At 55.1% G+C, this 21,603-nt stretch overlaps 1 protein-coding gene across 1 annotated transcript; it reads right to left on the bottom strand.

Moving 5' to 3' along the window:
* Positions 1-581: 581 nt before the first annotated feature.
* On the bottom strand, positions 582-20,120 carry LOC100486443 (zinc finger protein Xfin-like). The gene is made up of 8 exons (XM_031903940.1): positions 19,880-20,120; positions 18,454-18,525; positions 15,590-17,860; positions 7,076-7,134; positions 6,521-6,995; positions 6,270-6,368; positions 4,220-5,554; positions 582-3,653 (listed from the first exon to the last, which is right to left on the bottom strand). The coding sequence occupies exons 1-8, from the start codon at positions 20,019-20,021 to the stop codon at positions 2,812-2,814; spliced, it is 5,295 nt and encodes a 1,764-aa protein (XP_031759800.1). The 5' UTR covers positions 20,022-20,120; the 3' UTR covers positions 582-2,811.
* Between the last annotated feature and the right edge of the window lie 1,483 nt (positions 20,121-21,603).

The following is a 21,603-nucleotide window of genomic DNA, read 5'->3' on the forward strand; positions in this document are numbered from 1 at the left end:
CTCCCCCCAGGTGCACCCCCAGGTGCTCTCCCAGATGCTCCCCCAAGTTCCCCCCCAGATAATCAGTAGAACTCCCCCATACTCAGTATATAACACATAAATATGTATATTGCCCCCCAATATGAGCAGTTTCTTACAGCAGTTACCCCAGCGGTGCCCCCTGCATATTGCTGGCCAGTCTGGGCCGGACGTTCTGCTAAGGACAAAGCCCATAGGGTACTGGTTCTGTTATTCTGCCCCCGGCCAGTCTGTGTGTCTGTGCTGTGATTGGCTGTGGAGAGATCACATGTACCTGTTTGCCCCCCAGCAGTGAGTTCATTCTCAGAAAGAAGGGAAATTGGATAAATATTGGGGAATAAAATGATTTGTAACGAGTGAAGGTTCCGGTCTGTATGGGGGGGAGTTGGGGGGCTGCTAATATCATGTGTCCCCCCCCAGTGCTGAGCCCGGGGATATAGTCACTGACACAGGGGGGCCCCCAGGTGCGGCTCAGAGGGGGGGGGGCGCGGTGCTGAGCAGCAATGGGAAATCCCATGATATTAGCGGCATAAAACTGAAATATGTAAAGAAAAGTGCAAAAGTGCCGAGATAAATTCCATATTTAATGTTTGTTCTGAAAAGAGCTTGTGGGGCAACGAAAGAGGGGGGGACTTGGGCTGCACAGTCCCTTGACATCTGTCACTCTATTCCTTCTCAGGTGTTAGTTCCCCTTTAATTGGCACCCGAGGGAACCTGCACCCAAAGCTCAGGAACCAATGAACCCGCTGCTCCTGTTTGGTTCCAAAGTGCAGAAACGTTGGTGTTGCACAAGTGCCCGTGTCCCTCGCACGTTTATTCACTGGGAAATAACCCGCAGGTTTGTTTGGGAATCCGCCCCTTTTACTGAGCATTCTGGGAAATGTTGGCTCTGTGCCGGCATGGCAAATCCAAAGGAGCCCCAGGGCATTGTGGGTAACATTCCGACTGTCAGTGGGGCAGGACCCTAATTATACATGGACTGCAAGCTCTTGGGGCAGGGACTATTCTATATCCCAGTTACAGGGCCACTAATGAACCCAAGCGGCTGCCTCAGGATCAGTACAAACCCAAACCAGTACATCACCAGGGCCAATGTTTATTGGGGACACAAAGCCTCCGGGGGGGCCCTGGGTGGGTCCATTTCTTTAGCCCCAACCCAATGCACAAACTGGGCCGGCACCCCAAACTGTAAGTGGCACCCCAAACTGTGCCGTCACCCCAAACTGTAAGTGACACCCCAAACTGTGCCGTCACCCCAAATTGTAAGTGTCACCCCAAACTGTGCCGTCACCCCAAATTGTAAGTGTCACCCCAAACTGTGCCGTCACCCCAAACTGTAAGTGTCATCCCAAACTGTGCCGTCACCCCAAACTGTAAGTGGCACCCCAAACTGTGCCGTAACCCCAAACTGTGCCGTAACCCCAAACTGTAAGTGGCACCCCAAACTGTGCCGTAACCCCAAACTGTGCCGTAACCCCAAACTGTAAGTGGCACCCCAAACTGTGCCGTCACCCCAAACTGTGTCACCCCAAACTGTGCCGTCACCCCAAACTGTAAGTGGCACCCCAAACTGTGCCGGCACCCCAAACTGTAAGTGTCACCCCAAACTGTGCCGTCACCCCAAACTGTAAGTGTCACCCCAAACTGTGCCGGCACCCCAAACTGTGCCGGCACCCCAAACTGTAAGTGGCACCCCAAACTGTAAGTGGCACCCCAAACTATGTCACCCCAAACTGTGCCGTCACCCCAAACTGTGCCGTCACCCCAAACTGTGCCGTCACCCCAAACTGTGCCGTCACCCCAAACTGTAAGTGTCACCTCAAACTGTGCCGGCACCCCAAACTGTAAGTGTCACCCCAAACTGTGCCGGCACCCCAAACTGTAAGTGTCACCCCAAACTGTGCCGTCACCCCAAACTGTAAGTGGCACCCCAAACTGTGCCGTCACGCCAAACTGTAAGTGGCACCCCAAACTGTGCCGTCACCCCAAACTGTAAGTGGCACCCCAAACTGTGCCGTCACCCCAAACTGTGCCGTAACCCCAAACTGTGCCGGCACCCCAAACTGTAAGTGGCATCCCAAACTGTGCCGTCACCCCAAACTGTGCCGTAACCCCAAACTGTGCCGGCACCCCAAACTGTAAGTGGCACCCCAAACTGTGCCGGCACCCCAAACTGTAAGTGGCACCCCAAACTGTGCCGTCACCCCAAACTGTAAGTGGCACCCCAAACTGTGCCGTCACCCCAAACTGTAAGTGGCACCACCCAAAGTCTGGGGGCAATAGAACTAACAGTACTGAGCCCCATAACCCAACTCACCCCCATACCCGCCAGTCCAACCCGGCATTCAGCAAGTACCCCATTCCCATGCCCATACACTGCCTGATCCACTCATCCGGCCCCCAAATAACTGATCTGGGCTCTGATTGGTTACCCACACACCCACACTGAACTGAGCCGCTCTGATCATTGGCCAGAGGGGATACAGTGGGGTCTATGGAGACCTGTTGGGCAAAGACTGCATCAAGGCACCAACACTCCTTATTGGACCATTTCTTCACTGGATTGATATCTGCCCAGAACCATCATTGGGCCCCAAACACTGGCCAATAAGCTGCCAGCTCTGTCTGTAGGGAGTGGGCAGATATTATTGGCCAGTATACGGCCAGCTTTAGGGATTAAAGGGGAAATAAGAAGAAACAATAACCAGTAGGCAGAACATTGGCCTAGGACTGGGCCCCCCGGGCACTTGAGGGTCGGGGTGGTCTCCCCGTTGCTAAGGCAAAGAGAGGGGGTCAGGCCTGGGCATTGTGGGAGCACCGACCCCCCAGTCTCTGGTGCCGCAGCAGATGCTCCTTCCTACTAAAGCCTTTGGCACAGTTGGGGCAGGGGTAGGGCCTCTCGCCCGTATGGGAGCGCTGGTGCCGGACAAGGAGCTCCTTCTGGTTGAAGCGCTTGGGGCACTCGGAGCAGCCGTAGGGTCTCTCCCCGCTGTGGCTTCTCTGGTGTTTGCCGAGCCAGGAGCTGCGGGTGAAGCTCTTGCCGCACTCAGTACAGGGGTACAGGGTCCCCCCTTTGTGGCTCCTCTGGTGGGTGGCAAAGTGCGCGTATCGAGTGAAGCTCCTCCCACACTCCGGGCAGGTGTATGGTTTCTCCCCGGTGTGGGTCCTACGGTGGGTAACCAGCTGGGAGTTCTGCCGAAACCTCTTGGCACAGTCGGCGCAGCAGTAAGGCTTCTCCCCCGTGTGGATCCTCAGGTGGGTGCCAAGCTGGGAGCTTTGGGCAAATCCCTTGCCACACTGGGGGCAGATAAAGGGCTTCTCCCCCGTGTGGGTTCTGTAATGGCGCTGGTAGTTGGATTTGCTACTGAAGCCTTTGCCGCAGGCCGGGCACAGGAACGGGCACTTCTTCTGCTTGTGGCCCCTGCCCAGTGCCTTCACCCCCGCACTCCTGCCCTGCCTACTGGTACCTACTGAATGGGGGGGCAGCAGCTGCAAAGGGTTAATCTGAGGGGCACCCAACGGGTCCCTGAGGTTCTCCCCTCCCAGATACAGTGGCGCCACCTCATTACCCACCACCGGTCCCGGCGCCTTGGGCTTTGCATGGAGATGCCACGTCCACTCTCTCTTCTGCCGACCTGTGGGAGGGGTACAGGGGTTATATGAGATACCCCGATACCCCGATACCCCACAGCAACAGGAGCCGAGAAACAAGGTGCATATTCCCATGAACCCCCAGCCAGTACTACCCAACCAATCAATGAACCCCCAGCCAGTACTTCCCAACCAATCAATGAACCCCCAGCCAGTACTACCCAACCAATCAATGAACCCCCAGCCAGTACTACCCAACCAATCAATGAACCCCCAGCCAGTACTTCCCAACCAATCAATGAACCCCCAGCCAGTACTTCCCAACCAATCAATGAACCCCCAGCCAGTACTTCCCAATAAATCAACCAATCAATGAACCCCCAGCCAGTACTTCCCAATTAATCAACCAATCAATGTACCCCCAGCCAGTACTTCCCAATCAGTCAACCAATCAATGTACCCCCAATGCTTGTTATATACCCCGGGGCAAAGGACACATTGTAATACCCCAGGGCAAAAGACACATCGTTATACTCCGGGGCAAGGGTATTAAGGTAATAAGCCAAACACTAATATTCACTCTCACACATTTTCTTGGGGGGTAACTTACCCTTTGTGGGGTTCAGGAAGCAGTGGGGACCCCTCATTTTCTGATGGCGGCTCAGGTGCTCTTTCCGGCGAAAGCTCTTTCCGCACCGGGGGCAGGGGAAGGGTCTCTCACCGGAGTGGGACATCTGGTGTCTCGTTAAATGCTTCTTGTCACCGAAGGCTTTGGCGCACTGGGGGCAGGCGTAGGGTTTCTCCCCCGTGTGGCTGCGCAAGTGGATCAGCGCCTGCGAGTAGCGGCCGAAACGCTTCCCACACTCCCGGCAGCTGAATGGTTTCTCCCCCGTGTGGCTCTTGCGGTGGGTACAGAGCTGGGAGCTGCGGCTGAAGGTTTTGCCACACTCAGGGCAGGTATAGGGTTTCTCCCCCGTGTGGCTCTTGCGGTGGGTACAGAGCTGGGAGCTGCGGCTGAAGGTTTTGCCACACTCAGGGCAGGTATAGGGTTTCTCCCCCGTGTGGCTCTTGCGGTGGGTACAGAGCTGGGAGCTGCGGCTGAAGGTTTTGCCACACTCAGGGCAGGTATAGGGTTTCTCCCCCGTGTGGCTCTTGCGGTGGGTACAGAGCTGGGAGCTGTGGCTGAAGGTTTTGCCACACTCAGGGCAGGTATAGGGTTTCTCCCCCGTGTGGCTCTTGCGGTGGGTACAGAGCTGGGAGCTGTGGCTGAAGGTTTTGCCACACTCAGGGCAGGTATAGGGTTTCTCCCCCGTGTGGCTCTTGCGGTGGGTACAGAGCTGGGAGCTGTGGCTGAAGGTTTTGCCACACTCAGGGCAGGTATAGGGTTTCTCCCCCGTGTGGCTCTTGCGGTGGGTACAGAGCTGGGAGCTGTGGCTGAAGGTTTTGCCACACTCAGGGCAGGTATAGGGTTTCTCCCCCGTGTGGCTCTTGCGGTGGGTACAGAGCTGGGAGCTGTGGCTGAAGGTTTTGCCACACTCAGGGCAGGTATAGGGTTTCTCCCCCATGTGGATTTGAATGTGCAACGCCAGCTGCGAGCTCTGAATGTAGCTCCTCCCACACTCAGGGCAGGTATAGGGTTTCTCCCCCGTGTGGGTCCTCAGGTGCCTCAGGTAGTTGGACTTGTTGGGGGTGACGCGGCCACACTGCATGCAGATGTACATCTTCCTCCCCAGGGAGCTCCTCCTCATCCTGCTGGGAGGGGCCTCTAGGGGGCGCTGTTCTATGTAATAACTCAGGCACTGGGTGCCGCTTATTTCATGGTGCAATAGAGTGGGGCCAGGGGCAGGGACCGGGGGCAGATTGGGCTCTAGAGACAGCAGGTCTTCCTCTGGTTCCCGCTTGACCCCGGCTGTGAGAATGCCAGATTGTGCCCCAACGGGGGTATCTAGAATGGAAGGTATTGTTAGCAGTAACCACCACTCGCCATAGGAAGCCTATTGACATGGGAGCCCTGGTGGGGGGCAATGAGATGTAGGGCGGGGGGGCAGACTTTCTACATATGGCCGGGCAGTGCCCAGCGGGGGCTCCGTATTGGAAGGGACCCCAAACTACTGGCACCCCAGGTTGGCTTATTGGGAATTCCACCGGACACAGAACTCTACTCAACGAGACCAACTGCAAAGACTTGGATGGTCCCAACCCCCCCACCGTACAACACTGGGCCCAACACTGGGACCAACACTGGGCCCAACACTGGGTCCAACACTGGGCCCAACACTGGGTCCAACACTGGGTCCAACACTGGGACCAACACTGGGACCAACACTGGGACCAACACTGGGTCCAACACTGGGACCAACACTGGGACCAACACTGGGCCCAACACTGGGCCCAACACTGGGTCCAACACTGGGTCCAACACTGAGCCCAACACTGAGACCAACACTGGGCCCAACACTGGGCCAACCTTCTAACAAGGGCAGATTTATTTGGCCCCGAGGCACCAGACCCAGAAGGGCTCCATGGTGAAACTCCAACTTAATGACTGTAAAGCCTATATGACATCACGCTGTGACATCATTCTGTGGGAAGACTTAGAGCCAGCCCACTTTAAGATTTTTTTTTAATCTCAGATATAGATCAGCTGACTTTATTGTTACCTGGGGCAGTTGTTGGCGAATCCCTGAGTTCCTCGGCGCTACGGGGTGGCTCCTCCCCCTCTATGTCGGACGTCACCTCCAGTTTGATGATGGAAATATCTGTGTGGGGGAATCAAGTTAGAGACAAGGAACATCCTTGACCTAAAGCTAGGGTCACATGGGTCACTGAATAATCACAGGTGATTGGTCAGATGTTTTTACAATAGCCAATGGGCTGATGAAGTAGACAACTGACATCAGGAGGCACTTGCCTGGTACTGACCCGGTGCCGTTGCTATGGCCTCCACCCACGGCCGCCTTGGCCTCGCGGTGCCTGACCAGGTGCTCCTTGCGGCTGAAGCTTTTCCCACATTCTGGGCAGGTGAATGGTTTCTCCCCGGTGTGGACCTTCCGGTGCCTCAGGAGGTGCTCCTTGCGGGTGAATCTCCGCCAACATTCCGTGCAGGGGAAGGGCCTCTTTCCCGAGTGGGTGACTTGGTGTTCGGCCAGTTTGGAGGCCCAGTTGAAGACCTTCCCGCAGTCCTTGCACACATAGGGTTTTGCCCCACTGTGGCTTTTCCTGTGGGTCTCCAGCTGGAGCTTATTGGGGGGCTTTCTGGAACCATTAGAGATGAGACCCATTTCTACTGTATTGGTGCCCTCAATATCTGTCCCCCACAGGCCCAGTACAGCCTCTGCTCTGATTGGCTGTTCAGTTGCCAAATTCTCTGGCTTTACCAGCTGGGACTATTTCTCCTTAGGGGAAGGAATTTCTGTCCCACCACTCACTTCCTGGTTCCTGATTCCCACTGACCCCTGGGTCCCACTCTGGCTTTAGTTATGTCCCTTGGGATAAGCTCCTCCTCCTCTGAGGAGCCACCAAAACCTAAGGAGAAAGAGTTTGACCATTAAGCTCTGAGGGAACCAACCATAAATGTATGCACTCGGCTAATCTGATCTGACCATTGGCGGGAGTGTGTGGGGGGGGGGGGGGGGCCAGATCATGTAGAATTTCATGATGGAGGAAAGAAGATCTTGGATATTTTGAGGGAGGTGAGCTCAAGGGCCCTGTTACTAACCCGAGGGCCCTGTTACTAACCCGAGGGCCCTGTTACTAACCCGAGGGCCCTGTTACTAACCCGAGGGCCCTGTTACTAACCCGAGGGCCCTGTTACTAACCCGAGGGCCCTGTTACTAACCCGAGGGCCCTGTTACTAACCCGAGGGCCCTGTTACTAACCCGAGGGCCCTGTTACTAACCCGAGGGCCCTGTTACTAACCCGAGGGCCCTGTTACTAACCCGAGGGCCCTGTTACTACCCGAGGGCCCTGTTACTAACCCGAGGGCCCTGTTACTAACCCGAGGGCCCTGTTACTAACCCGAGGGCCCTGTTACTAACCCGAGGGCCCTGTTACTAACCCGTGGGCCCTGTTACTAACCCGTGAGTCCTGTTACTTACATGAGGGCCCTATTACTAACCTGAGGGATCTGTTACTAACCCAAGGGCCCTATTAATAACCTGAGGACCCTGTTACTAATCTGAGGGACCTGTTACTAACCCAAGGGCCCTATTACTAACCCCAGGGACCTGTTACTAACCCGAGGCACCTGTTACTAACCCGAGGGACCTGTTACTAACCCGAGGGACCTGTTACTAACCCGTGGGCCCTGTTACTAACCTGAGGGCCCTATTACTAACCTGAGGGCCCTATTACTAACCTGAGGGCCCTGTTACTAACCTGAGGGCCCTGTTACTAACTTGAGGGCCCTGTTACTAACCCGAGGAACCTGTTACTAACTGGAGGTCCCTCACTTTGTCCTGGTTGGATCCAGTAATGTTCCAGTAGGTTCTGGCACCCCAGAGGAGGAGTCACAAACATGTAAAGTACTGTCACAGGGCCGACAGTAGCCACCTTCCCATACAGACTACTGTAACCTCCTGTCACTCACCCTTTGGCTCCGGCCCTTCCCATACAGACTACTGTAACCTCCTGTCACTCACCCTTTGGCTCCGGCCCTTCCCATACAGACTACTGTAACCTCCTGTCACTCACCCTTTGGCTCCGGCCCTTCCCATACAGACTACTGTAACCTCCTGTCACTCACCCTTTGGCTCTGTCCCTTCCCATACAGACTACTGTAACCTCCTATCACTCACCCTTTGGCTCTGGCCCTTCCCATACAGACTACTGTAACCTCCTGTCACTCACCCTTTGGCTCTGGGCCTTCCCATACAGACTACTGTAACCTCCTGTCACTCACCCTTTGGCTCTGGGCCTTCCCATACAGACTACTGTAACCTCCTGTCACTCACCCTTTGGCTCCGGCCCTTCCCATACAGACTACTGTAACCTCCTGTCACTCACCCTTTGGCTCTGGCCCTTCCCATACAGACTACTGTAACCTCCTGTCACTCACCCTTTGGCTCTGTCCCTTCCCATACAGACTACTGTAACCTCCTGTCACTCACCCTTTAGCTCCGGCCCTTCCCATACAGACTACTGTAACCTCCTGTCACTCACCCTTTGGCTCCGGCCCTTCCCATACAGACTATTGTAACCTCCTGTCACTCACTCTTTGGCTCCAGCCCTTCCCATACAGACTACTGTTACCTCCTGTCACTCACCCTTTGGCTCCGGCCCTTCCCATACAGACTACTGTAACCTCCTGTCACTCAACCTTTGGCTCCGGCCCTTCCCATACAGACTACTGTAACCTCCTGTCACTCACCCTTTGGCTCCGGCCCTTCCCATACAGACTACTGTAACCTCCTGTCACTCAACCTTTGGCTCTGTCCCTTCCCATACAGACTACTGTAACCTCCTGTCACTCAACCTTTGGCTCTGTCCCTTCCCATACAGACTACTGTAACCTCCTATCACTCAACCTTTGGCTCTGGCCCTTCCCATACAGACTACTATAACCTCCTGTCACTCACCCTCTGGCTTTGGCCCTTCCCATACAGACTACTGTAACCTCCTGCCACTTACCCTTTGGCTCCGGCCCTTACCCATACAGACTACTGTAACCTCCTGTCACTCACCCTTTGGCTCTGTCCCTTCCCATACAGACTACCGTAACCTCCTGTCACTCACTCAATTACTTTTTATTCCACTCACACCCAGTGAGTGACCCCCTTCCCCCCAGATACTGCTCTATGTTGCTGTGGGGGGCACCTGTGGGGAAGGGGAGACACCAGCAGTAAAGAGGATCCTATGAGCTGATAGTTTGCATGTTCTTAGTTGTTGCCCCCCCTCACTACACCAACAACTGGGCCCCCTGTCTGCCCACAGACTCTTAATTTACCCTCAGGGTCCCTATGTTCTCACCCGTGAGCGTGTATTGAGTGTGCCCTCCCGTGAGTGTGTATTGAGTGTGCCCTCCCACGTCTCTCTGATTTCTACTCAGCCCCCCCTCCCATTAGGGACAGAAACCCCAGTCTTCCCGGCCCCCCCAATATGGATAGAGAGGGACCCCTGTCCTCTCACCCCCATTCTGCAAAGGCCCCCCCTCTCCCCCTACAGGAGGGCCCCTGAGTCTGATTCCATGTGGGGGACAGGGTAACCTGCACTCACTGTACCCCCAATACGCTACCTCTTGTATTACCTGAAGGTGTGCCCCTTATGGCTTACCTGCCATACCCCCTAATTTAGTGGGACCCCCCTGTGGTTATCTATATATATTATAATAATGACCCATTACAGGGACCCCCCCCTGCAGTTCTGCATTACAGACCCCCATTCCCCTGCTGGAGGGGCCCGGGGCTGATTCCATGTGGGGTACAGAATATACCCTGTGCCCCCCAATACATTGTACCCCCTGTACCTACTCACATTCCCCGCTGTCTCTCCCCTGCAGTCTCGTATTCCCGGGCGCCTCTCTGACTTCTCTCCCCACTCCCCTTGGTTCATTCCCAGCCAATCCCATCTGTCAGGCAGGGGGGGGCTTCTAACTCTTCTCCCCCCACTGTCTCTCCCTCCCGCCCCCCCCTCCTCCTTCCATTCTCCCCCTCCCCCCCTTCCCTCTGGGCCGTGCCCCCCCCTTCCCTCTGGGCCGTGCCCCCCCCTTCCCTCTGGGCCGTGCCCCCCCCCTTCCCTCTGGGCCGTGCCCCCCCCCCTTCCCTCTGGGCCGTGCCCCCCCCCTTCCCTCTGGGCCGTGCCCCCCCCCTTCCCTCTGGGCCGTGCCCCCCCCTTCCCTCTGGGCTGTGCTCCCCCCTTTTTCTCCATTCACCTCCCCCCCCCATATCTGTTCTCTCATTTCCGCTCTCCCCAATTTACTCCCCTGTCAGTTCTCCCCCTTCTCTGTACTTGTCTAGACTTGTCTTGCTGCTCCCCTAAATCTGTGGCTTTTGTAACACCCCCCCCAAAGCCTTTCCCTCACCTGCTCTGCTCCTGCCCCCCATTATCTGTAGCCTTGCCCCCCCCCAGCCTATTCCTTCCTCCCCCCACTGAACTGCGCATGTAGCGGAACTGCATCTCCCCCCACTTCCCTGTGTATCTGGCTTGTCTGTACCCCCCTCTGGTGTATATAGGCTCTATACCTACCCCCCTCTGGTGTATATAGGCTCTATACCTACCCCCCTCTGGTGTATATAGACTCTATACCTACCCCCCTCTGGTGTATATAGACTCTATACCTACCCCCCTCTGGTGTATATAGACTCTATACCTACCCCCCTCTGGTGTATATAGGCTCTATACCTACCCCCCCTCTTGTGTATATAGACTCTATACCTACCCCCCCTCTGGTGTATATAGGCTCTATACCTACCCCCCCTCTGGTGTATATAGACTCTATACCTACCCCCCCTCTGGTGTATATAGACTCTATACCTACCCCCCTCTTGTGTATATAGACTCTATACCTACCCCCCTCTGGTGTATATAGACTCTATACCTACCCCCCTCTGGTGTATATAGGCTCTATACCTACCCCCCTCTGGTGTATATAGGCTCTATACCTACCCCCCTCTGGTGTATATAGGCTCTATACCTACCCCCCCTCTGGTGTATATAGACTCTATACCTACCCCCCCTCTGGTGTATATAGACTCTATACCTACCCCCCTCTGGTGTATATAGACTCTATACCTACCCCCCTCTGGTGTATATAGACTCTATACCTACCCCCTCTGGTGTATATAGACTCTATACCTACCCCCCTCTGGTGTATATAGACTCTATACCTACCCCCCTCTGGTGTATATAGACTCTATACCTACCCCCCTCTGGTGTATATAGACTCTATACCTACCCCCCTCTGGTGTATATAGACTCTATACCTACCCCCCTCTGGTGTATATAGGCTCTATACCTACCCCTATCCTTCTCATTCCTGCCTTCAGTCTGTACATTCTCTCTGCCTCCCCCACCAGTTAACCAAGTGAAACAAGTGCAGCCTCCGCACTGAATTTACTACAAGTGTCTCTGATTTTTCACAACTGCCCCAGCTAACTGCCCCAGCTCAGCTGGAATGTCACCCACGTACCTACAGACCTGCCCCAGCTAACTGCCCCACCTCAGCTGAAATGTCACCCACGTACCTACAGACCTGCCCCAGCTAACTGCCCCACCTCAGCTGAAATGTCACCCACGTACCTACAGACCTGCCCCAGGCACTGCCCTGACCCACCCACTGCCCTGCCCCAGGCACTGCCCTGACCCACCCACTGCTCTTAGGTATATTACCCAGTGGGTGGGGTAGCTATGTGCCCCAATGTTTCTGGGGTGTAAGGGGCAGCTATAATGTAACACACAGTACAACCCACTTCCCATAGAAGAATCTCAGAACCATTTGGGCTCCTTGTTGGTCAGTTCTGATATGAGAAGCCTGAGCAGCGCAATACCCAATAGGAACAGGCAGCATTCATAGGTCCAATTGCTCCTGCCCTGCTACCCCCCCCACCAGACCCCCAGTACCCAGACCCCCAGTACCCAGACCCCCAGTACCCAGACCCCCAACACCCAGACTCCCAGTACCCAGACCCCCAGTACCCAGACCCCCAGTACCCAGACTCCCAACACCCAGACCCCCAGTACCCAGACTCCCAACACCCAGACCCCCAACACCCAGACCCCCAACACCCAGACTCCCAGTACCCAGACCCCCAGTACCCAGACCCCCAACACCCAGACCCCCAGTACCCAGACCCCCAACACCCAGACCCCCAGTACCCAGACCCCCAACACCCAGACCCCCAGTACCCAGACCCCCAACACCCCAGTACCCAGACCCCCAACACCCCAGTACCCAGACCCCCAACACCCAGACCCCAACACCCAGACCCCCAACACCCAAAACCCCAGTACCCAGACCCCCAGTACCCAGACCCCAACACCCAGACTCCCAACACCCAGACTCCAACACCCAGACCCCCAGTACCCAGACCCCCAACACCCAGACTCCCAACACCCAGACCCCCAGTACCCAGACCCCCAACACCCAGACTCCCAACACCCAGACTCCCAACACCCAGACCCCCAACACCCAGACCCCCAACACCCAGACCCCCAACACCCAGACCCCCAACACCCAGACCCCCAGTACCCAGACCCCCAACACCCAGACCCCCAGTACCCAGACCCCCAGTACCCACACGGGGGGAACCTGTTTTACTGGTTTTACCATAAAATCTTCATGTTTTCCCCAATGACAAATTCAATAAATAATAAATATACATTTCTTTATCCACATAATAATCAGACAGTGGCCTCGCTCGGCTGCGCTGCTGCAAACACCTGGAAGGCTGGGAGTCCATTAAACAGAGAACTGAGGTTCTGTTATACAGATTTCTGGGGTCACAGTCAGATCTGCAGGTTTGTTACCCGTGCCGTGGGGCAGTAGCTGCCAAGGGATTCCAAGAGGGATCTTCTTCTCAGCACTAAAGTGTGCCATTAGGCAGAAGAGCTCACACTCACTATGGCTAAAGCTCTGGCTAGACGTACCTATCAATATGAACAACCCATGGGCACCCCAGTAACGGGAACCATTGTTTCCAGTGCAGAAGATACCTGGGGAAAATCTGCCAAAACAGTCACAAGAACATGGACAGGAGAGGGTTGTTTACACAGAGCTCATTATTTCAAGTTCAAGTTATTTCACCGCTTTATAATAAAAAGTTTTGTCCTTTTGTCCATAAATAAATTATGATAAAATCTTTAAAAAGTGACTGATGTTTCTGTAGCCCTGAGAGTTGCACTTACCCCCCACATACAGTAACCATCACTGGTACCCTCAACTGGGGTAAGTACAGTAACCATCCCTGGTACCCTCAACTGGGGTAGGTACAGTAACCATCCCTGGTACCCTCAACTGGGGTAGGTACAGTAACCATCCCTGGTACCCTCAACTGGGGTAGGTACAGTAACCATCCCTGGTACCCTCAACTGGGGTAGGTACAGTAACCATCCCTGGTACCCTCAACTGGGGTAAGTACAGTAACCATCCCTGGTACCCTCAACTGGGGTAGGTACAGTAACCATCACTGGTACCCTCAACTGGGGTAGGTACAGTAACCATCACTGGTACCCTCAACTGGGGTAAGTACAGTAACCATCACTGGTACCCTCAACTGGGGTAAGTACAGTAACCATCACTGGTACCCTCAACTGGAGTAAGTACAGTAACCATCACTGGTACCCTCAACTGGGGTAAGTACAGTAACCATCACTGGTACCCTCAACTGGGGTAGGTACAGTAACCATCACTGGTACCCTCAACTGGGGTAGGTACAGTAACCATCACTGGTACCCTCAACTGGGGTAGGTACAGTAACCATCACTGGTACCCTCAACTGGGGTAGGTACAGTAACCATCACTGGTACCCTCAACTGGGGTAGGTACAGTAACCATCACTGGTACCCTCAACTGGGGTAGGTACAGTAACCATCACTGGTACCCTCAACTGGGGTAAGTACAGTAACCATCACTGGTACCCTCAACTGGGGTAGGTACAGTAACCATCACTGGTACCCTCAACTGGGGTAGGTACAGTAACCATCACTGGTACCCTCAACTGGGGTAGGTACAGTAACCATCACTGGTACCCTCAACTGGGGTAGGTACAGTAACCATCACTGGTACCCTCAACTGGGGTAAGTACAGTAACCATCACTGGTACCCTCAACTGGGGTAGGTACAGTAACCATCACTGGTACCCTCAACTGGGGTAAGTACAGTAACCATCACTGGTACCCTCAACTGGGGTAGGTACAGTAACCATCACTGGTACCCTCAACTGGGGTAAGTACAGTAACCATCACTGGTACCCTCAACTGGGGTAAGTACAGTAACCATCACTGGTACCCTCAACTGGGGTAAGTACAGTACTCACTGATAGCCCTCAAGCTGGTACCTACAGTACTCACTTATAGCCCTCAAGCTGGTACCTACAGTACTCACCGATAGCCCTCAAGCTGGTACCTACAGTACTCACTTATAGCCCTCAAGCTGGTACCTACAGTACTCACTGATAGCCCTCAAGCTGGTACCTACAGTACTCACTGATAGCCCTCAAGCTGGTACCTACAGTACTTACTGATAGCCCTCAAGCTGGTACCTACAGTACTCACTGATAGCCCTCAAGCTGGTACCTACAGTACTCACTGATAGCCCTCAGGCCGGTACCTACAGTACTCACTTATAGCCCTCAAGCTGGTACCTACAGTACTCACTGATAGCCCTCAAGCTGGTACCTACAGTACTCACTGATAGCCCTCAAGCTGGTACCTACAGTACTCACTGATAGCCCTCAAGCTGGTACCTACAGTACTCACTGATAGCCCTCAGGCCGGTACCTACAGTACTCACTGATAGCCCTCAGGCCGGTACCTACAGTACTCACTTATAGCCCTCAAGCCGGTACCTACAGTACTCACTGATAGCCCTCAAGCTGGTACCTACAGTACTCACTGATAGCCCTCAAGCTGGTACCTACAGTACTCACTGATAGCCCTCAAGCTGGAACCTACAGTACTCACTGATAGCCCTCAAGCTGGTACCTACAGTACTCACTGATAGCCCTCAAGCTGGTACCTACAGTACTCACTGATAGCCCTCAAGCTGGTACCTACAGTACTCACTGATAGCCCTCAAGCTGGTACCTACAGTACTCACTGATAGCCCTCAAGCTGGTACCTACAGTACTCACTGATAGCCCTCAAGCTGGTACCTACAGTACTCACTGATAGCCCTCAAGCTGGTACCTACAGTACTCACTGATAGCCCTCAAGCTGGTACCTACAGTACTCACTGATAGCCCTCAAGCTGGTACCTACAGTACTCACTGATAGCCCTCAGGCCGGTACCTACAGGACACTGTACTCGGGTACCTAGTGAGTATTCAGACCTTTACTCTCGTGTGTATTCGCTCGTGTTTGATGAGCTTGGAGCGGTCTATGAAGCGTTTCCCGCACACCGTGCACCCAAAGGGTCTCTCCCCCGTGTGGATCTTCTCGTGCCGCCCAATGTGGGCCTGCTGAGTAAACCTTTTGCCACAAAAGGAGCAGGAGAAGGGTTTCTCCCCGGTGTGGATCCTCTGGTGCTGAAGGAGCGTGGAACGATCGGTGAAGCTTTTGCCGCAGTCGGTGCAGTGAAAGGGCCGTTCGTCCGTGTGTGTCCTCTGATGAACCGCCAGGGAGGACGTCTGGCCAAACCTCTTCCCGCACTCCAGGCAAGTGTAGGGCTTCTCCTTGGTGTGGGACCTCGTGTGCACCTTCAGGTTGTTAGCGTCCCGGAAGCATTTGCCACATTGCTGGCAGACAAATGGCTTCTCCCCGGTGTGGATGCTGTGGTGGTGCATGAGGGTGGAATGGCGAGTGAAGACCTTCCCACACACTTTGCACATGTACGGTTCCCGCTCTGAGGAACATCTTGTTTTCTTCACCGGAGAAGCGCACGTGGCCTCCTGGAATTCCTTCTGATGGGTCACGTGCTCACTAAGCTGGGCGGCATGCTTATAGCCGACTCCATACTCCTCCCCTGCTTTTATACATTGGTCAGGATTGGGCACTGCGCCATTTTGCTTTGATGTTGAGTCTAAGAAACACTGATCCGTGGATCTGGCCTCCATTTGTTGACCTTCTACAGGAGAGATCTTCCCACTGGAAGAACTCAGATCAAGCCTAAAGTCATTGGAGCTGCTGACTGGGCATTTACCAGGGGGGGCCCAGGGCTCCACGTGTTCTGCAATGTTACGAGCGCTGCCAGGGTTCTGAGAGACCTCATTATTCCGCATGGGGCAAACAGTCTGAGAGATCATGTGACCACTTTGGACCTCTGAGCTCACACCAAAATGTCTTTGTGTTTCCGTTTTCTGTCCAGGCCCCGAGGCTTCACTGGGCTGTCTCTGTTCTGAAACACAAGTATCATTCCCATCATGTGAATTCTCATTGGCTCCGGCACTTCCTGGCGGAACATCATGGTGGGCATAATGGTGTTGAGCAGTTTGGGTTCCGTTGCTCAGGGTTAGACCACAGCAGTTTGAGTTGCATTCTCTCGAATCTGGGGCTAAACATTCCCTTTCTTCTCTCTCTATATTCTCTCTCTTTGTCTCTTGGCTCCGAGTTTCAGCTTCTTGGTGTTCATCCCCCCCCACCGCCGCCGCCGGATGATCTCCCCATGACTGTGAGCTTCTCTGCGTTTGCGCTGCTCCCACACTGGCACGCGGCTGGCTTTGTGTGATGGGAGTCCACTGTTCCAGAGTTCTGATGGGTGGGCTTCTGCTCCTTCTGCCGCTGGGTCTAACAGAGACATTCCCACCACAAGCTTCAAATATAACCATGGTGACCACCTCATTGAAGGTGACGCGCTTCTCTCTGCAGCTCGAGAGTCTATTTTTGACAGTTTTATCAACCTTATGTTCCCTGTGCTTGTGGCACCATGGTCTGTGCTTGTAGGTTCTGGGGGTAAGTCCATCTTCTCCATCAGCCTTATCGGTAGGTTCTACCATCAGTGGCCTGTCCACATTGTCCCTTTCTTCCTCACTTTCCCTCAGGGTGACATTTGGAAAGCTCGTCTCTTGGGTACTATTGCCTTCGTGCCTCCACCTTCCGACACCCTTATCTTTGGGTCCCATGGAACACTCGGCTCCATCAGCTGTAACAGAACCTTCTTCTCGTATTTGGGCCAATGGGACCGACCCACTGCACAGTCCCTGACCTTCGCTGAAGAGCGTTACATCAGTTTCTGCTCCTGCACTCAGACCGCCAGAACCATGTGTGCCCGGTGTGGATGTCTCCGCCTTCTCCTGACCTGCCTGGACCTCCTTCCTCATACAGAGCCCTGTGTAGAGCCCAGAAGTCATGCCCGGCCCTGGGGCAGAGGGTTGTGCCGCTGAGATACATTGCTTTATGGCCTCCACCGGCCTCTGTACTTCCCGACTTTGTTCTGAATACGTCCCACTGGGACTTGGGTTCCGAGGGGGCAAGGTGCTGCCATTGTTGGACTCGGCGCTGGTTCCTCTGCTTCTCCTGTGCCTCCATTTCTTTCTCCTCTTCCCTCCTCTCTGCAGCCAGCGCAGTGGGTTCACCCTCGGGTATCGTCTCTGGCGCTTCTCTTGGCTCAGTTCTGAAGCTGGCCCAGTTGGCAGCAGCCTGTCATTGGCTGGCCCCCCTTCTGCGGAACAAAATACACAGAACAAATGAATCCCACTGATGTTTATTCACACGTTTCTCAGCAAGGTCTGGGGATACAGTAATCAGCAAAGTGGTCTGATCTATATAATGTCCGCAAAGCCTTGTGACTGGTGATGGAACCAGCTGTGCAGCCTGCGGCGGGATCACCCCAGGGTGAGGGGAATGTGGCTGTGGGGGCACCAGTACCACCAGACTGGGGCCTACCAGTAACTACCAGCTTAATTCAGCAGGAGCAGCCCAGAATGATCCCCCGCCTGAATAAAGGCAAAGTATTCCTATTGCTCCTGCGGGGACCCAAACGACATGGAGAGATATGGAAAGTCCCACAGGAGAGACATCTGGGGATATGTAACAAAAAGCACTAAGTTTGCCCAGGAGCAGTAACCCATGGCAACCAATCATGCACTGGTCACCTGTTTAACAGCAAACATCTTATTGGTTGCTAAGGGTTACTGCTCAGTCCCTACAGCGCAACACTCACCCATTTTAGTCTGCAGCGACACCCCAAGGTTCCGCCAGGGGGCAGTGTGAGAGCTGCCATGTTACTTCCCCCCCCAGGCCCAATGCACGTACCTGCGCTACTGCTCCGGCTGCCGATGCACGGCTCCTGGCCCAGCACAATTCTGGATATGATCTCAGGCCGACCTATTGAGGGAAAGCAGTCGTGTCATTACTGTGGCACTGTAGAGCGGCATGATTCTGACTGAGCCACTCAGCCCTAACAAGCACAGATTCAAGGGGAAATTCACCTCTCCCCCTCTCATTGCCATAAAGCACCAATTGGCCGAAGCCTCATTATCTCTCACTCATGGAGGGTAAGGTGAGCCCCCACCCGTGATATTCCAACCCCACCGCTCCCAAGTCCCCAAGCACCCTAGCACCCAAGCGCTCAGGGGAGCTGGGAGTTAATCTGTAGCAGGAGGGGGGGGTGCATGAGGGGGGGGGCGCATGTTTATATAGTGGAGCGGGGGGGGGGGCGCATGTTTATATGGTGGAGCGGGGGGGCGGGCGCATGTTTATATGGTGGAGCGGGGGGGGGGGCGCATGTTTAAATGGTGGAGCGGGGGGGGCGCATGTTTATATGGTGGAGCGGGGGGGGGGCGCATGTTTATATGGTGGAGCGGGGGGGGGCGCATGTTTATATGGTGGAGCGGGGGGGGGGGCGCATGTTTATATGGTGGAGCGGGGGGGGGGCGCATGTTTATATGGTGGAGCGGGGGGGGGCGCATGTTTATATGGTGGAGCGGGGGGGGCGCATGTTTATATGGTGGAGCGGGGGGGGGCGCATGTTTATATGGTGGAGCGGGGGGGGGGCGCATGTTTATATGGTGGAGCGGGGGGGGTGCGCATGTTTATATGGTGGGCGGGGGGGTGCGCATGTTTATATGGTGGAGCGGGGGGGCGCATGTTTATATGGTGGAGCGGGGGGGTGCGCATGTTTATATGGTGGGCGGGGGGGGTGCGCATGTTTATATGGTGGAGCGGGGGGGGCGCATGTTATATGGTGGAGCGGGGGGGGTGCGCATGTTTATATGGTGGAGCGGGGGGGGCGCATGTTTATATGGTGGAGCGGGGGGGGTGCGCATGTTTATATGGTGGGCGGGGGGGTGCGCATGTTTATATGGTGGAGCGGGGGGGGCGCATGTTTATATGGTGGAGCGGGGGGGTGCGCATGTTTATATGGTGGGCGGGGGGGGTGCGCATGTTTATATGGTGGAGCGGGGGGGCGCATGTTTATATGGTGGAGCGGGGGGGGCCGCATGTTTATATGGTGGAGCGGGGGGGGGGGCGCATGTTTATATGGTGGAGCGGGGGGGGGGGGCATGTTTATATGGTGGAGTGGGGGAGGGGGGGGAGACAAACCCACAGCACCACTGGGGCACCCCAGCACTATTACCTGCAGGGTAATTACGGGAGGCAGTGCAACACACACAGGGCAATAAGCTCCTGCCTGGGGCAGTGGGAAGCTCCCCCTATGGGGGCAATTAATGATACTCACAGAGCGACAGAACCAGCTGGTAATTGTCCAACATCACCTCCCGGTACAGCTCCTTCTGCTCCTCACTCAGCCGCTCCCACTCCCCCCGGGAGAAGTACAGCGCCACCTCCTGGAACGTCACCTGTAACACAATGAGCCCCATTAGCCCCAGTGTTAGTGCCCCCCAGCTCAGTGGGTGCAGGAGGGCCGCTCATACTGCACTTGCTATTCAGCCAATGTGGCACTGGGGGTAAGTATGAGAGGGGCCCCTAATGGCTGTGCCGCATACAGACCTGTCCTGCTGTGGATTAGACTGTAAGCTCTTCAGTATAGGGACACCCACTGTACAAGGTGTTAAATAGAGTCTCATCGACTACAGACTCTAACGGTAACGCTAGGGCCCCACAGAGTGTCAGCTCCTGGGGCTACACAGAGTGTCAGCTCCTTGGGCCACACAGAGTGTCAGCTCCTGGGGGTACATAGAGTGTCAGCTCCTGGGGGTACATAGAGTGTCAGCTCCTGGGGGTACATAGAGTGTCAGCTCCTGGGGGTACATAGAGTGTCAGCTCCTGGGGGTACATAGAGCGCAAGCTCCTGGGGGTACATAGAGTGCCAGCTCCTGGGGGTACACAGAGTGTCAGCTTCCTGTGGGTACATAGAGTGCCAGCTCCTGGGGGTACATGGAGTGCCAGCTCCTGGGGGTACATAGAGTGCCAGCTCCTGGGGGTACACAGAGTGTCAGCTTCCTGTGGGTACATAGAGTGCCAGCTCCTGGGGGTACATGGAGTGCCAGCTCCTGGGGGTACATAGAGTGCCAGCTCCTGGGGGTACATAGAGCTCCTGGGGGTACATAGAGTGCCAGCTCCTGGGGGTACATAGAGCTCCTGGGGGTACATAGAGTGCCAGCTCCTGGGGGTACATAGAGCTCCTGGGGGTACATAGAGTGCCAGCTCCTGGGGGTACATAGAGCTCCTGGAAGTACATAGAGTGCCAGCTCCTGGGGGTACACAGAGTGTCAGCTTCCTGGGGGTACACAGAGCGCCAGCTCCTGGGGGTACACAGAGCGCCAGCTCCTGGGGGTACATAGAGCGCCAGCTCCTGGGGGTACATAGAGTGCCAGCTCCTGGGGGTACATAGAGTGCCAGCTCCTGGGGGTACATAGAGTGTCAGCTCCTGGGGGTACATAGAGTGCCAGCTCCTGGGGGTACATAGAGCACCTGGGGGTACATAGAGCACCTGGGGGTACATAGAGTGCCAGCTCCTGGGGGTACATAGAGTACCTGGGGGTACATAGAGCACCTGGGGGTACATAGAGTGCCAGCTCCTGGGGGTACATAGAGTACCTGGGGGTACATAGAGTACCTGGGGGTACATAGAGCACCTGGGGGTACATAGAGCACCTGGGGGTACATAGAGTACCTGGGGGTACATAGAGCACCTGGGGGTACATAGAGTACCTGGGGGTACATAGAGTACCTGGGGGTACATAGAGCACCTGGGGGTACATAGAGCACCTGGGGGTACATAGAGTACCTGGGGGTACATAGAGTACCTGGGGGTACATAGAGCACCTGGGGGTACATAGAGCTCCTGGGGGTACATAGAGTACCTGGGGGTACATAGAGTACCTGGGGGTACATAGAGTGTCAGCTCCTGGGGGTACATGGAGCCACAATTCCCAGAACACCCCACTGGCACAAACGACCCCGTTGAATAACAAATCCCGAGGTGCTTCCCTGCAGTTG

The sequence above is a fragment of the Xenopus tropicalis genome, chromosome 6, assembly GCF_000004195.4.
Source record: "Xenopus tropicalis strain Nigerian chromosome 6, UCB_Xtro_10.0, whole genome shotgun sequence".
NCBI classification, from domain to species: Eukaryota; Metazoa; Chordata; class Amphibia; order Anura; family Pipidae; genus Xenopus; species Xenopus tropicalis.